This window comes from Haliotis rufescens, unplaced genomic scaffold (genome assembly GCF_023055435.1).
Source record: "Haliotis rufescens isolate VD_foot unplaced genomic scaffold, xgHalRufe1.0.p SCAF_4, whole genome shotgun sequence".
NCBI classification, from domain to species: Eukaryota; Metazoa; Mollusca; class Gastropoda; order Lepetellida; family Haliotidae; genus Haliotis; species Haliotis rufescens.
Genome location: NW_025964112.1, coordinates 38,320,093 through 38,337,203, shown reverse-complemented (window position 1 = coordinate 38,337,203; position 17,111 = coordinate 38,320,093). Strand labels below are relative to the sequence as shown.

General features: G+C 41.7%; 1 protein-coding gene across 27 annotated transcripts in view; it reads right to left on the bottom strand.

Moving 5' to 3' along the window:
- The window catches only part of LOC124134678 (CLIP-associating protein 1-like), a 154,423-nt gene that overhangs the window by 97,445 nt on the left and 39,867 nt on the right, over positions 1 to 17,111 (bottom strand). For 11 of the 27 annotated variants that reach the window (XM_046499635.2, XM_048382545.1, XM_046499643.2 and 8 more), the window contains exons 1-8: positions 16,431 to 16,839; positions 9,634 to 10,127; positions 8,909 to 8,987; positions 5,276 to 5,319; positions 4,704 to 4,763; positions 2,485 to 2,576; positions 1,744 to 1,819; positions 957 to 1,054 (exon numbers count right to left, since the gene is read on the bottom strand). In XM_046499635.2, coding sequence (XP_046355591.2) covers positions 957 to 1,054; positions 1,744 to 1,819; positions 2,485 to 2,576; positions 4,704 to 4,763; positions 5,276 to 5,319; positions 8,909 to 8,987; positions 9,634 to 9,900 — 716 coding nt within the window. In that variant the 5' untranslated portion in view covers positions 9,901 to 10,127; positions 16,431 to 16,839. Of the gene's footprint in view, positions 1 to 956; positions 1,055 to 1,743; positions 1,820 to 2,484; positions 2,577 to 4,703; positions 4,764 to 5,275; positions 5,320 to 8,908; positions 8,988 to 9,633; positions 10,128 to 16,430; positions 16,842 to 17,111 lie in introns of those variants that run through there. The other 16 variants (XM_046499630.2, XM_046499633.2, XM_046499639.2 and 13 more) reach the window with 5 other exon arrangements.

Below are 17,111 nucleotides of genomic sequence, written 5' to 3'. Positions count from 1 at the left end.
AAGGGTATCCAGAGTGCTACTAGGGTAAAAGGATTTTTAGGAGGTATCTTTTTTAAATTGAAACTTTTCAGGCTAGTAAACGTTTCAGATTAATTTGAATCACTGCCAGTTGTTGATATGACCTATGTCTCACACCGTGTGAGCATCAACCAAGACACAGCGAGAGACTTACCAACCATATAAGTTCCTTATCAGACAAACAGACTGGAACAACATGCTATGTATTTGGCACAATTTGTAATGAATTTCTTTTGTGGCTTACTATATATTCCTAATTACCTTTTCTAAAAGTGTTTAAGTAACATGTTGAGTGAAATAACATCAGCTTGCACATGTGAACAATGACCAACGAACTTGACCATGAAAAACAATTCAGGGGGTCTTCTCAAAATTCAAGGAAACTGAAAAATCAGAGTATAAATATTTTCTTTTCACTTTTAAAACCCCCATATCTCCACAAAAAATGAATTTCAAAACATACTACACAAAGTCAAAGAAGTGTTTCCGATAAGTTACTACTTTAAAAGAAGAAAGTCACTGGTTTTTTCCAACATGTTTTAACTTCAAATGTCAAATGAACATGTTCATATCATTTTTATTTCGAAGCATTCTTCCATGAATTGAAATCAATGTAAATAGTGCATCCAAACATACTCTCATCAACCCCCTTCCAGATCAAACTAAGTCTTTTCAACTTCATCAACCTTTCGACGAGACCAATAAAGATGACCATGTAATCAGAACATATTTGCTATTCATCACATGTAAAGGTCTAGTGTATTCCGAATCAGCATACCCTTCGTCCACTCCTCATGATGTCCTTTTTTCTAAGTTTTCTGTGTCTACAATATTTGTAAATAACATCTTGGTTTATTTGTTTGGGTTGAGCTTTGCACTGACTGTTCCTCAGAGAAGCAGCGTTACATAACAAAGAATGTCAGCATCCGACAACAAACCTCTGGGCAGAGACGCCTTTCTTCTGTAGGTCACTGCGAACCCTCTCTCCGACATGCCGGTAGATTTCTGTCAGGGCGTTCACGGCTGCCTCTCGGACCTGCAAATCAGGGGCCAAAAATGCTAAACATTGATTTGACATTCATCAGCAAACTACAAATCCTCAAAACCACACTCATTACCCCTCGCAAAACGCTGAGTAAAGTTCACAGGCTTAGGTAATGTGTTGACAATCACAGCTTGGGAGCTATTTTAAGATTATCTATGTGTTTGTGGGTAGGACTGTCAACTGACATTATGAAACAAAAACTAGAACACACAAGTGTTGGTAATTAGATGTAGGTAATGATACTGGACAGACAAGTATTACACCTCCGGCAAACAGGGATGGGATTAAGATGTGTGCTGCCAATACAAATATAACCACCTAAAAACTCTGAGGTAATTGTAAGACCAGTTTTTACTCTACATAAGAGAATATGGCCTTATGCTGTCTATACCTGCAATATAATTGTAGCTGAGTCCAAGATGGGCTCTATAAAATTAGCTTTTAGTTATTAACAGATATGTGCAAACTTTAAATCCATTTTTGTAATTTTAACTGACATTTGTGCAGATTTGGGACCGAATGTCGGCCTCTGAGCAAGTCTAGATATATCCCAGCATCTGTCACAGTTCTCCCTGGCAGAGAAGATTCCACAATAACCATCAATATCCAATTACTTTATTATAAACATTTGTTTATGCTATGTTTTCAGTGCACATGAGAGTAATGGTGTTTCTACTTACTGGTCCACTCTGATCTTCCAGAAGCTTGCATATGGCAGGAACTAACTTGGACAATTGTAAACAGCGGGCACCATATCTGAACAAGAAACACACATATATCAACATTCAAACACAGGGCTTCCTCTTGCAATGTTTCCATCATCATTGTGGCAATCTGAAAATGTGGATTTCCATGGAACAGCAAAGTTGGGAGCAATTATTGCCATTTATTTACTAGAATCTCTAAAGGGTCTTAAACAACATTTGTTTATGTGGAACCTAAGAGATCTCTCATGTTTGTTTGTTGTTTAACACTGCACACAGCAATATTATGATACATGATGGCAGGCTTTAAATAAATGAGGCAATCCACTGATTGACATCATGAGCATCGATCTACGCAATTGGCAGGGATAATTCTAGGGTGGGGCCTTGTGCTTTTAGCCCCTAAATTTGAAAAAAGGACCACATTTTCAAAGTCAGTGGGGCATTTTAGCATTGTGCTGTATGGGCAAGTAAAGGTGTACCTCTGGAATATCTAAAATGTTCAGATAAATGGTCCAGGTCAGAAAATTCCTTGAGAACCCTGAATTGGGATACAATGACATGCATCAACAAAGTTAGCGAGCCTGACCACCCGATCCCGTAAGTCGCCTCTTTTGACAAACATGGGTTGTTGAAGGCCAATTATAATCCGGATCTTCATAAGGGTCTCTGACATGTAACTTATGATGTGGAAATATAGTATATGTTTTGACGCACCTGTTAATTGTGTTTTGTAGACACACAAGAACACCCTCTCGAACATGCCACAGCTTGTGTGAGAATGCACCCGTTAGTCGTTCAAAGACATACTGAAAACAAGGTAATGAATGAGCAAATATTACTAAATACATTACAAGTATTACCATTGACCATAATATTCACTGAAAAAACTACCCAAGGTTTAAATGCTTAAAATTCTGCTGACATAGCACTAGACATACTCAGGGTGCAGCTGTATTACACATAGCACTAGTATATAACAGTGCAGCTGTATTACTAATAGCATTAATGCATAACAGTGCAGTTGAATTACATATAGCACTAGTACATAACAGTGCAGCTGTATTACACATAGCACCAGTACATATCAGTGCAGCTGTATTACCCACATAGCACCAGTTCATAACAGTGCAGCTGTATTACACATGGCACCAGTACATAACAGTGCAGCTGTATTACACATAGCACTAGTACATATCAGTGCAGCTGTATTACCCACATAGCACCAGTTCATAACAGTGCAGCTGTATTACACATGGCACCAGTACATAAGTGCAGCTGTATTGCACATGGCACCAGTACATAACAGTGCAGCTGTATTGCACATGGCACCAGTATATAACAGTGCAGCTGCATTACACATAGCACCAGTACATAACAGTGCAGCTGCATTCACCATAGCACCAGTACTTAACAGTGCAGCTGTATTACCCACATAGCACAAGTATATATAACAGTGCAGCTGTTTTACTAATAGCACTAGTATATAACAGTGCAGCTGTATTACTAATAGCATTAATGCATAACAGTGCAGTTGAATTACATATAGCACTAGTACATAACAGTGCAGCTGTATTACACATAGCACCAGTACATATCAGTGCAGCTGTATTACCCACATAGCACCAGTTCATAACAGTGCAGCTGTATTACACATGGCACCAGTACATAACAGTGCAGCTGTATTACACATAGCACTAGTACATATCAGTGCAGCTGTATTACCCACATAGCACCAGTTCATAACAGTGCAGCTGTATTACACATGGCACCAGTACATAAGTGCAGCTGTATTGCACATGGCACCAGTACATAACAGTGCAGCTGTATTGCACATGGCACCAGTATATAACAGTGCAGCTGCATTACACATAGCACCAGTACATAACAGTGCAGCTGCATTCACCATAGCACCAGTACTTAACAGTGCAGCTGTATTACCCACATAGCACAAGTATATATAACAGTGCAGCTGTTTTACTAATAGCACTGATGCATAACAGTGCAGCTGTATTACACATAGCACCAGTACATAACATTGCAGCTGCATAACACATAGCACCAGTATATAACAGTGCAGCTGTATTAGACATAGCACCAGTACATAACAGTGCAGCTGCATTACACACACATAGCACCAGTACATAACAGTGCAGCTGTATTACACATAGCACCAGTACATAACAGTGCAGCTGTATTACACATGGCTGCAGTACATAACAGTGCAGCTGTATTGCACATGGCACTAGTATATAACAGTGCAGCTGCATTACACATAGCACCAGCACATAACAGTGCAGCTGTATTACACATAACACCAGTACATCACAGTACATAACAGTGCATCTGCATTACAAATAGCACTAGTACATAACAGGGCAGCTGTATTACACATAGCACCAGTACATAACAATGCAGCCGTATTACACATGGCACCAGTACATAACAGTGCAGCTGTATTGCACATGGCATCAGTACATAACAGAGTACAGCTGCATTACACATAGCACCAGTACATAACCGTGCATCTGCATTACACATAGCACTAGTACATAACAGTGCAGCTGTATTACCCACATAGCACTAGTACATAACAGTGCAGCTGTATTACACATAGCACCAGTACATAACAGTGCATCTGCATTACACATAGCACTAGTACATAACTGTGCAGCTGTATTACACAAAGCACCAGTACATAACAGTGCAGCTGTATTACACATAGCACCAGTACGTAACAGGGCAGCTGTATTGCACATGGCATCAGTACATAACAGAGTACAGCTAGCTTCCTGGTATAATAACTTTCCTGTGGGGAAGATTCTCCCAGGTATAATGATGTTATAACCCTCCTGTTGAGACGGTACTCCATGGTATATGGTATTGTAAACTATCTGTCGGGAAGATGCTCCCTGGCATAAAAGTATTTCACCTACCTGTGGGGAAGATGCTGGCATCATCAGCTTCAGCAGCAGGTCCTGAGCTTTTTCTCGGACCTGGGACAACAACAAAATCATGCATTAAGTCTGAACAAGGAGCAAATATTAGGGTAGGCTCAAACAAATTTTTTGTTTGGTAATGCTGCAGGATTCCAGCAATATGACGGAGGCCCATAAATAATCGAGTCGGGACCGGATAATCCAGGTCTTGGTATTATGAGCATCGACCCATAATCGGGGTACAATGGCATGCAATACACCAAGTCAACCAAGCCTATTCGAACCCGGAATCCCCATGCGTGGGGACAAACAAGCATTGCCAGAACATAAATTTGTCAGTCACAAAGCGAATCAAACTGTTTATTTGCAGGTACTTTTCTTCAAAAAGTATTATACTGCAAGATAAACGTAATGTTTATTATGTATGCAGTGTGATTTACAATAATATCATTTTACTTTACATGTGGGCACGCATCTGGATGTGACAAGATACAAGATGCAGTGATACTGGTAGGCAATCAGATATTTGGCCAAACAATATAAAAAAAATACATTGCAGTAACACATACCTGATCCTTGGAATCCCCAAGCCGGTCGATAACTGCCGGTAACACTGCAACAATATAAGAGGCCATATGAAATAACCACACTTCATCTCTATTATCAGTGTTCAAAGTGAAGCAGGATAGTTAAGGGGTCCTTGTCATAACTCAGTCTTCGAAATTCATGCTAGTCCGAAAGCCCAAGACTACTAAATTGTGTTGAGGACATGTAAAAATCCAATAATGGTAGTCCTCATTGACTAGTAGCATTTGAGGGCTACGATTCTGAACCAGTTACCAATGCTTCAATTTTGCAAAACTGACTGAAAATGTAAGCACAGTAAACATTGTTTGTCTTGTTCAAACAGGACTAGCTACAAACGCTGAAGACCAGTGAATAAGGTTAACACAGGCCCGCTGGACTAGTCTTTGAAAAAAAGAAATTCTCAAGCTGATAACCCAAATACCAATGTTACAAATATTCAGGGAGTCACTAGATTCACATGCTCTTAGCAACAAGCATCAAGGACCCCAGATGCCTTGTTATCAATATTATAATTTTTTTATGGCAGGTAAAAGATTTGCCATTTTTAATGAGATAAGCTACTTGAAATGGTATGTGTATGTAGAATAGAATAAATCACTGCAACAAAAGCTAACAGCAAGGGTTATCTCCCTTCTCACAATCACAAGCTATTGGGGTGAGTGAGTATGGTTTTACGCCGCTTTTAGCAATATTCCAGCAATATCACGGCGGGGGACACCAGAAATGGGCTTCACACATTGTACCCATGTCAGGAATCGAACCCGGGTCTTCGGTGTGACGAGTGAACGCTTTAACCACTAGGCTGCCCGACCGCCCCACAAGCTATTGGAAGGTGAAGACAACCTAACAGACTTTCCATTCTCTGGCAAATACCATATTAAGGTACAATAAGGACTAGTAGAAATTTGCGATTTTTAATGGTTTGGCAATCTGTTTTCCTCATCATAAGGACTAGTAGAGAACAAATGTTAGTTTCTATTGCTGCTAAATGTTGGTGCCTGTGCCCTGTTGTAATATAGAATACATTTTTACTTTATAAATTATACGATCGCCACAGTATACATTCATCCCGTTAGCCACATCATAAATTGATAACACAAAACAACCATGGCAGTATCACATAGGACTAACATACAGGAATGTCCATTATATAAATATACATCAGTTGTTAAATTCTTTCATTGGTGCCGCTTCACTGATCTTTCTTTCCCTGCCTCTTCTCAGGGACTGACCTGAATGATATTCACAAGAGACACAAGCATAGGATACTAGGGACCTACTCTGCACATGAACCCCTACAGGGAGACAAGCATTGGATACTAGGGACCTACTCTGCACATGAACCCCCACAGGGAGACAAGCATAGGATACTAGGGACCTACTCTGCACATGAACCCCTACAGGGAGACAAGCATTGGATACTAGGGACCTACTCTGCACATGAACCCCCACAGGGAGACAAGCATAGGATACTAGGGACCTACTCTGCACATGAACCCCCACAGGGAGACAAGCATAGGATACTAGGGACCTACTCTGCACATGAACCCCCACAGGGAGACAAGCATAGGATACTAGGGACCTACTCTGCACATGAACCCCCACAGTCAGACAAGCATGGGATACAAGGGACCTACTCTGCACATGAACCCCCACAGGGAGACAAGCATAGGATACTAGGGACCTACTCTGCACATGAACCCCCACAGGGAGACGAGGATGGGATACTAGGAACCTACTCTGCACATGAACCCCGACAGGGAGACAAGCATAGGATACTAGGGACCTACTCTGCACATGAACCCCCACAGGGAGACAAGCATAGGATACTAGGGACCTACTCTGCACATGAACCCCCACAGGGAGACAAGCATAGGATACTAGGGACCTACTCTGCACATGAACCCCCACAGTCAGACAAGCATGGGATACAAGGGACCTACTCTGCACATGAACCCCCACAGGGAGACAAGCATAGGATACTAGGGACCTACTCTGCACATGAACCCCCACAGGGAGACAAGCATAGGATACTAGGGACCTACTCTGCACATGAACCCCTACAGGGAGACAAGCATAGGAAACTAGGGACCTACTCTGCACATGAACCCCCACAGGGACACAAGCATGGGATGCTAGGGACCTACTCTGCACATGAACCTCTACAGGGAGACAAGCATGGGATGCTAGGGACCTACTCTGCACATGAACCCCTACAGGGAGACAAGCATAGGATACTAGGGACCTACTCTGCACATGAACCCCCACAGGGACACAAGCATGGGATGCTAGGGACCTACTCTGCACATGAACCCCCACAGGGACACAAGCATGGGATGCTAGGGACCTACTCTGCACATGAACCCCTACAGGGAGACGAGGATTGGATACAAGGGACCTACTCTGCACATGAACCCCCACAGGGAGACAAGCATAGGATACTAGGGACCCTCTCTGCACATGAACCCCCACAGGGAGAAAGCATAGGATACTAGGGACCTACTCTGCACATGAACCCCCACAGGGACACAAGCATGGGATGCTAGGGACCTACTCTGCACATGAACCTCTACAGGGAGACAAGCATGGGATGCTAGGGACCTACTCTGCACATGAACCCCTACAGGGAGACAAGCATAGGATACTAGGGACCTACTCTGCACATGAACCCCCACAGGGACACAAGCATGGGATGCTAGGGACCTACCCTGCACATGAACCCCCACAGTCAGACAAGCATGGGATACTAGGGACCTACCCTGCACATGAACCCCCACAGATAGACGAGGATTGGATACTAGGGACCTACTCTGCACATGAACCCCCACAGGGAGACAAGCATGGGATTATAGGGACCTACTCTGCACATGAACCCCACAGGGAGAGGAGGATGGGATACTAGGGACCTACTCTGCACATGAACCCCCACAGGGAGACGAGGATGGGATACTAGGGACCTACCCTGCACATGAACCCCCACAGGGAGACAAGCATTGGATACTAGGGACCTACTCTGCACATGAACCCCCACAGATAGACGAGGATTGGATACTAGGGACCTACTCTGCACATGAACCCCCACAGGGAGACAAGCATGGGATAATAGGGACCTACTCTGCACATGAACCCCACAGGGAGAGGAGGATGGGATACTAGGGACCTACTCTGCACATGAACCCCCACAGGGAGACAAGCATGAGATGCTAGGGACCTACTCTGCACATGAACCCCTACAGGGACACAAGCATAGGATACTAGGGAACTATTCTGCACATGAACCCCCACAGGGAGACAAGCATGGGATGCTAGGGACCTACCCTGCACCCTACCCCACAGGGAGACAAGCATGGGATGCTAGGGACCTACCCTGCACCCTACCCCACCCTTCAAGACAAGCATGGGATGCTAGGGACCTACCCTGCACCCTACCCCACACATGGAGCATGTGGTACTGGGGTCCTGGTCCACACATCCTACAGCATGTTCCGGCATAGGAACCCAGGATCCTATTGTATTCTGTATCTCTGTCCACACTGATAATTTAAGCAAGTATCCACTTCAGGTACTTCTTTATATGATCACCTGCACACATTGCGGAAAACATCAGCGCTTACCTGAGGTGACATGTGGTTTGAACTCCTCGCCCATGCGATCCACCATGAGACACAGCACCTCCAGGCCATTCACCGATATCTGCAACATGGAAGCATATAGTATACACACACTGACACATCACAATCAAAACAGACAACTCAACACTAGCTGTGGAAAGTGTAACTGTTTGCTTTGGTAGATGCATGTGTAGATGTATGTGTAGATGCATCTGTAGATGTATGTACTGAAATGGTAAGTCAGAATTCCTATATTGACCTTTCTGTTGCATACGATCATGTGCATGATATTGAATAAACTGTCCAGTGCAATTGTCTTTTAACATTTCATCTTATTCTTCTTATAAGATGCGAAATTGGCTACCATCACCAGGTCCATCTCATTACTAGTTTCCTTTACACAGTAACAGAGTTCATAATCAAACAGGAAAGTCAAGGGGTCATGATCATAAGTTTGATCTCAAAACTTACAGATTTAGTGGTTGCAAGATTCAAATACAACACTGGCAAACTTCAAGGAACCCAGAACCCACCAAAAACGCAGCAAAGTAATTGTATAAATAAATAATAAAATAACTTGTTTGGTTTTTCACGTGGAAGAGTGAATACACATTGCTTAAAATTTGACCATCTTTTAGCAAATCAGGGGGAGTTCATTTTTATGGTATTCAAATATGGAACATGGTATGATGGAGACAGCAAGTAGAATACAATGGAATAGTGTGTACCATGAGATGTTCAAGGATTTTATCTGAGAGCGGTGCCTCTGGTTGTGTGAAGGATCTTTGTCTTCTTCCCATGACCCGTAGAGAATTACTCCGGGTCAGTGGTGAGCCGCCATTCCTCGGTAACCGCAACGAGTCACATCGCGCCAATGTCTGCAGAGTACCTTCACTTCTCGGTACTCTCAAAGATCCAGTCCTTCTAAATGGTGAAAGGTCACTTCGTTCCATTTGGAAATTGTCATGCGGGGAGTCCACACAACACTCAGGCATAGCAAGAGTGAGTCTTAACAACAGGTGTACAACTATCCTCGTGACTCTACAGGACACCAGAATACTACACAGCAAGATTGTAATTGTGTCCAGAGTACAAGTTCTACATTCCAAATAAGCCAAGAGAACAGTTTATCCAATGTACAAACAGCTGTTCTGTATGTTACGTCAGGTTCGATTCACGGTCACACAGGGGGAATTATTTAATCCAACATTTGTCAGTTTATCTGGAAATGAAACATTTTGAAATAAGCAACATGGCTCTCATAAATCAGGATGAGCTCCGAACTTGGTCATTCATAACAAATAGCTCTACCATTAAGAATATCAACAGGCAGGTAACCAGGTACAGGGAGACAACTCCAAGCTATGACATTCAGCTGATTGTATCAGTTACTGATAACATGTGACATCCCAGAATTCCTCGTTCAGCCTCTTTGCTGTTATCTTTATCCTCAAGCAGTTCATTTGAAACACTATATCACAAAATGTGTCAACAGGGGAGACAACTGTCTAAATGGGCATTCAGGAAAATAGCGACATGAAGCCATTAAAACCACACAGCAATCAACACACCAAACATTGTGTCCTCTTGGCCGAACTTGTATTTTGGCATTATTTTCAGAAGATAGTATTCTTAGTTTACGGACTAGTATCAGCTTATCTTTCTAGACCGTAAGACATTTTAATAGACACCAGCTTCGAACTAGTGGTTAAAATCGGAGACTAAACAGTCAAACCTTGAGAAACTGGTACACTATTCTCCCAAGGATACACTTTCATTGGACGAATATCAGGTATCTAATACTGTCTCTGTGACAATTTCCCACAGCCCGAATGAAATGTAGATTTTATACCGACTCAACAGTAATCCGTTACTGTGAGGAAAATTTAATGTCACATCGGAACTGTTTCTGCCAAAGAGTGTAGATGGCCTCTACAGAGATGCTGAACAAGCTGATGATGTTGCCAAGTCATCCTGACCCACATAAAAATATCAACCTTTCTTCCCAACCCAAATCTGACAGCGATATCGACCACAACATGATTGTGCATTTACTACTAGGGGTGACATGAAATCATCCACCACTTGCCAGGTGACTCATGGGTAATAAACACATCATTTACATTAAGTCATCAATCATGAAGCCAGACAACACATCAGGAATTTGCAACTGTTTCAGACAAATCTGAGACAACTCACACAAATATCTTGGAATCCATTTGAACAAGAGTTGAGATTAAGTACAAACATTTAGCACATTTCATTCGAAGTACCTTGCCACCGACACCTGATATTCCAGAGAACTGTTGAACGAATTACTTCACACTATTTCCACCAATTGTTTAAACTGCAACTTTCCATTTCAACATCACTCTGCTAATCCAGGCATCAAAGAGCACACCGCATCTTCAAAACTATTTCCACTTTGTACTCCACTGGCAACATTTCAAATTTTGAACAGAGCAAAAAATATTTTGTAGGAAGCCAACATGATTTAACGCTTGAAATTGTCATGGTCACTGCTCTCTACACACAAAATCATCCATGTCGCCATAATCCTCATGCTTCACAAAATACATGATGACGAAGGAAATATGGACAAACAGACACTGCCATCATTCCTACATAGGTTCCAGCCACAACGTCAGCAGAACACCTGGGATGCACTGGCAATAACCAGCCAAGATGGGTTTTTTCACAGTTCACTAATCAAACATTCCAGGCAAAAAACATGTTTCATTAATAACAAGCTTGTTTTTCATAGTTCCTGCTTCTCACAGACACGGTAATTGTTTCAGTAAACAGACAGGTTGTAGAACTGGAACAAAGGCTGCTTGTCTCAGAAGAGGCGTACCTCCTGCAAACAGTCTGACCATACAGACAGAGATGGCTACAAATATTTTATCAACAAGCTCACCCTGTATCCACAGATTAATTACATCTTCCACTTTTATCAACAACACAATCATCCTTAATCGGCCTATGAGGTTCGTCTCAATAGAACAGAGTTTGAACAGGGTCACAAGTATCAACAGGTCCTACAGCTTGGAAACAATACCTACACCACTCAAAAAGGTTAAGAACCACGCAATTCTTTCATATTAATATAGCTTATCTGCCATGGCATTACAGATTAAGTACAGTAGTATGAATGAATCAGGTGGTCCTTAACTTCTTTTGAGTAGTATATACTAAAGGTGCATTTCTAAGGCTGATACATTTCACACATACATTATCAATTATTTTGTACTGCAGTATTCATTTACACACACCATGCATACAGTTTGAATGTGATAGACATGATTATCATATAATGGTTATTGGTTAGTGTTATCAATTGTGATAAACCAATATGAAAACTGATAAATATGCGAATGAGATTGTCTTGCTCAAACTACAATCTAGCTTCAAACATCAATGTGATGCCTTCTTTCTCAATAAACTCAATAATATGTAAATAATTAACAAGTGGTTCACAGTAATATCGTTATCACGTTTAAAACTAAACTCAAAAGCTTTACTAGTCCAGGTAAAAATAATATGCCGTTGTAATGTTAAAACAATGAGGAAATTTGGAGATTATGAGTAAGCAGGAATTTGTTCTAGCCCTGGTCTAGCGGGCAAGTGTTAATACTTATCCTGGTTATACAATAGTATTACAGTAGAGATATTCTTGCAGACTCATACAGAACAAACAGTCAATAAACACCCATTAATAATCCCAAATTATCCAGACCATGTGATGCATGCAAGCTTTTACCACAAAAGAAAGCCAGTCAAATGAAGCATAGCCCAGCAAATAGTGCAGCCCTCTCACATCACATCACTGAACAGAGGCAATCAACAGAATATCAAGGACATAATTTATCATGAGTGACACATCTCAAAAACTATGGGCAGATTCACAGTTACTTGATTTTTTTCATAAAATTGTGGGGGGCACGGGTGGCCCAATCGTCTAAGGCGATTCGCTGTGCAGAGTTGTGTCCCCTGGACACGCCAGAAACCTATGATTGTGGGTTTGAATCCCGGTTCACCTCGATTACGTTTCTAGGTTTGTCAGCACCATACCCGTGCTCGTGGGTTTCATCGAAGTGGTAAACGTCTGAGACCTGCATCACTTCAGGCTTTCCTCCCACATTAAGCTGACACGCAGTGATATAACTGGAATAATGTTAAAAGCGGCGTTAAACCCAACTCACTCACTCAATCATAAAATTGTGACAGACTATAAGTTGCCCATTGTGAGTTATTTCTTTTAAATGTCTACTTGCCCTGAAGCAAAAATCAGGTTTGATTCCCACATTGGTACAATATGTGAAGCCCATTCTGGATGTCCTCTGCAGCGTTATTGCAGGAATATCGCTGAAAGCTGGGAAACTTGCTATTCATTCACTGACTGACCAACAATAGCTGTTGTTTAACTATTACAGTGTACTGCATCCCTGGACAGTTTGGGGTGTGATGCTCTAAGGCACTGTCATCATGACAAATCAAGCCCTGATTTCAAATCATGTCTCTTGAGGAGGCATCACACACAGAAGTAACCACAATGATAGACAGCTTCAAAGCATAGGACAGGCACCGAACAGTGTGTGATCAGTCAGTAGGTTCATGCACAAGGTCAAGACCAATGCAAATACTCCAAATTTCAACATATTCACACCAAGTGTCCAAAATAACTGCCTGTCCAAGGCTGGTAACTTTTCTGTTGGGCTGCATGAAATTATCCTCCACCTGCCCTTCGTATTCGGTCTTATCATTACTCCTTGTAGACTCTGAAGTAATTGTTTGCATTATTTCAACTGAATCAAGATGCCATTTGTCTCTTATTTTTTTCAATATTTATAATGTCTGAATGTGGGCAGGTCACTTTGAAGATGGGCAGGCAACACATATGGGTCACCTGCCTGATTGTCTTGTTGGGTTTTAAAATTGTTTCAAACACTGTTCACAGTACAGACCCCTTGAACCATCAACTTGTAGCAGCATGGTGAAAGGACCAGTGAGGTGGACACACTCACAGGTCTCATCAGTAATATACCCACTCATTACAGGACCGCCCATGTGGACTCGGCGCGAGTATGATTTTACGACGCTTTTAGCAATATTCCAGCAATATTCCAGCAATATCACGGCGGGGTACACCAGAAATGGGTTTCACACATTGTACCCATGTCGGGAATCGAACCTGGGTCTTCGGCGTGACGAGCGAACGCTTTAACCACTTGGCTACCCGACCACCCCCTTTTGGGACTCATGATGTGGACTCGTGGTCTGCCCGGTGAATCAAATGAAGGTGGTTTGATCCCCAGGCCGCATCATATCAAAAAAACATAAAGATGGTACTTGTTGTTAAAACAAGGACTGGTCAGGCTCTGAGCCTTTTGTTTGTTATGTTTGTTGTTTAACGCAGCACTCAGCAATATTCCAGCTATATGATGGCGGTCTGTAAATAATCAACTTTTTTTTCTTTTATCAAGTATGGGCCAGACAATTCAGCGATTGACATCATGAGCATCGATCCTCTCAATTGGTATAAGATGATATGCATCAACCAAGTCAGCGAGCCTGACCACTAAATCAAGTTATGTGTTAAACTGGAGCATCCCGGTATCTCAGTGGCTACCACCATAAACATTAGTCCTCACTAGTATAAGCAACCACACATTCACGTGCATGCACGTCTACGGTCATAATATAAGTGCAATAATCTTGAACGCTACGTTAAACCCCATTCACCTCACCACACCTCACCTACTATATACAACAAACAACAGGACTGATCAACTTGACACTCTCTTCTAGTTGAAGGTGTGAGGGGATTGTCAGGCACTTTACCAACAGGGCAACACAGACAGGAGGAGCATGTCCTCTTGTCAGTGTCCTCGTCCTGGGTCCTAGCCATTGGATGGGGAGGCTGACAGAAGAACATCCTTGGTATGCCCACTATGTCATTACAAATTGTCTCCGTTGACACGACAAACACATCACCTTCTAAACTGGACATTCCCTTGATGACAATGGGAACAACGTGGATCCCTTCATACAAATAATGACATACATATTTTTTAATTTGGTCGAAAGTTTTACCTTGAATGTCATTCCACTAAAAAAAAAACAACACTGGTATTCTCTCAAAATCCAGTGTTCAAATTTAAGCATAAAGTCAAGGCATCCTCACCCTAACACTAATTTGTGATTTGGGAGATGTTCAGATACAAGGCCAAACTATAAGGACACCACAAGTCCAGGAAGTCCAAGTTACATGACATGAATCTTGTAAAAACCCATGACAACATGAAACATTCAACAAAACAATAAAAGAGCATCTGTGTCAAAACCTTACATTATTTCAATTTTGATGAGAGTGGGTGAGTGAGTATGGTTTAACACCACTTTTAGCAATATTCCAGCAATATTACAGCAGGGGACACCTGAAGAGGGCTTCACACATTGTACCCATGTGGGGAATCAAACCCAGGTCTTCGGCATGACGAGCGAACGCTTTAACCACAAGGCTACCCCACCAACCCAATTTGGATGAGAGAGCATTTCAATATTTTCCTTCAGTCGAAGTATAGTTGGATCTGCAGTCATCTCAAACAGCCATTAGCAAGATTACTGTCCTAGGCCACTGAACAATGATAAATAGCAAAACAACATTAACCTACACAGCACTGTGGACGTGTCAACCTATCACCTCAGATAACCGCTAACAATACTCAACATGTGATGAAGCAGAGAAACACAATACTCTCTGTACCCTGGCCAACACTACAAGTGAAAGTCAAAACCTGCTCAATCCAACACATGCTATTAGTCCAAGACATACTCCAGCAAGTTAGATATGACTTGGATAAATGACCATATATAACATTTCAAAATATATTTAAACTTTCTCCTACACTATTCGCACCCAATAATCATCATGATAATGCAAATAAGAGAGGACATAAGCATCCCCTTACATAAATAAGTGTGATCTCATTACATACAGAGTGTCAATATCCTCAGCATCTGACAAAGAACACCTTCATCACATCAACCTATGGGAATATTAACATATATATTGACTTTTCGTTATTATTAGGGATTGGACATCTTGGCCGAATCATTTTTGGGGGTATTGCTAACTGAACAAGGAAATGGTCAAAGCTGAACGTTTACATCCTAAACAGTCTAATATATTATTCATTGCATACTTAAGTTAAAAATAAACAATGCTGATCAAGCTGATTCAGATAGAAAGGTTGTAGAAAAGACCTATTTGCATAATCAATTCCATATTATTCAACAATGAAAATATATCACTGTGATAATATTTTCATTCATTCTGAAAAAGGATAACTAAAGGTTAAGATATAAGTTTTCTCTCCTCTAAAATGACCTCAGGCTAAAAATAAGCATATACAAAAGATCAACATAATACAAAATATATGGTCATGAATCTAATACCCTGGTTTTAGATCTCTACATAGATATACTTTACTGAATCCAATCCTGCAACAGGAAACATGACCACCTGATGAAAAATGCTCCCGTATATATAAATCCCAAAATGAATCCTTTCCAGGACGCTGTCTGCACAGCATACATGTACAGCATGTCACTCTAATGTCACACACTAGGGCATGTAATCCAGCATTGTGTCACACAGCCTACTTGTCCAGGTCAGCAGCACAGCACAGCACACAGACCTGCCACAGAACAGAGGCATCAAGGTAGCCGGAGCCACATTCCCTCACATCCTATCTGAAATATCCAATACTCTCTCCCAGTGTTTCTGCTAATGGTGGAGCCACTCAAGCTGTAAATTGTACGTTTATCATCAACATGTCTGCCCTAACGCCCCAGGTAAAGGCAAATCCAATCATGTGACTGTCGAAAAAAGGAAAAGGTTGACAAGTGAGCCAGTAAGCCTGAGTCGGACTTGAATATAGTGAGAAATCTATCAATCTAGCGGAAGTGACTTTAATGACCCAGTACAGGTGAGGTCATACAGGTGGGAGCTGTTTATAATCGCTGCAAGGTGGGCCAGGTGATAGCGGGATAGTTGACAATGTACATGATCATATGTAGTGTTCATTAAATAAGCACTACCTCATAATTTCACAGAAATTTATTGTGAACATGCCTTCTGTTGTTATTAAGTGTATCGAAATTTCAAATAATGACTGATGACATTTCTTGTAAACTGACTGAT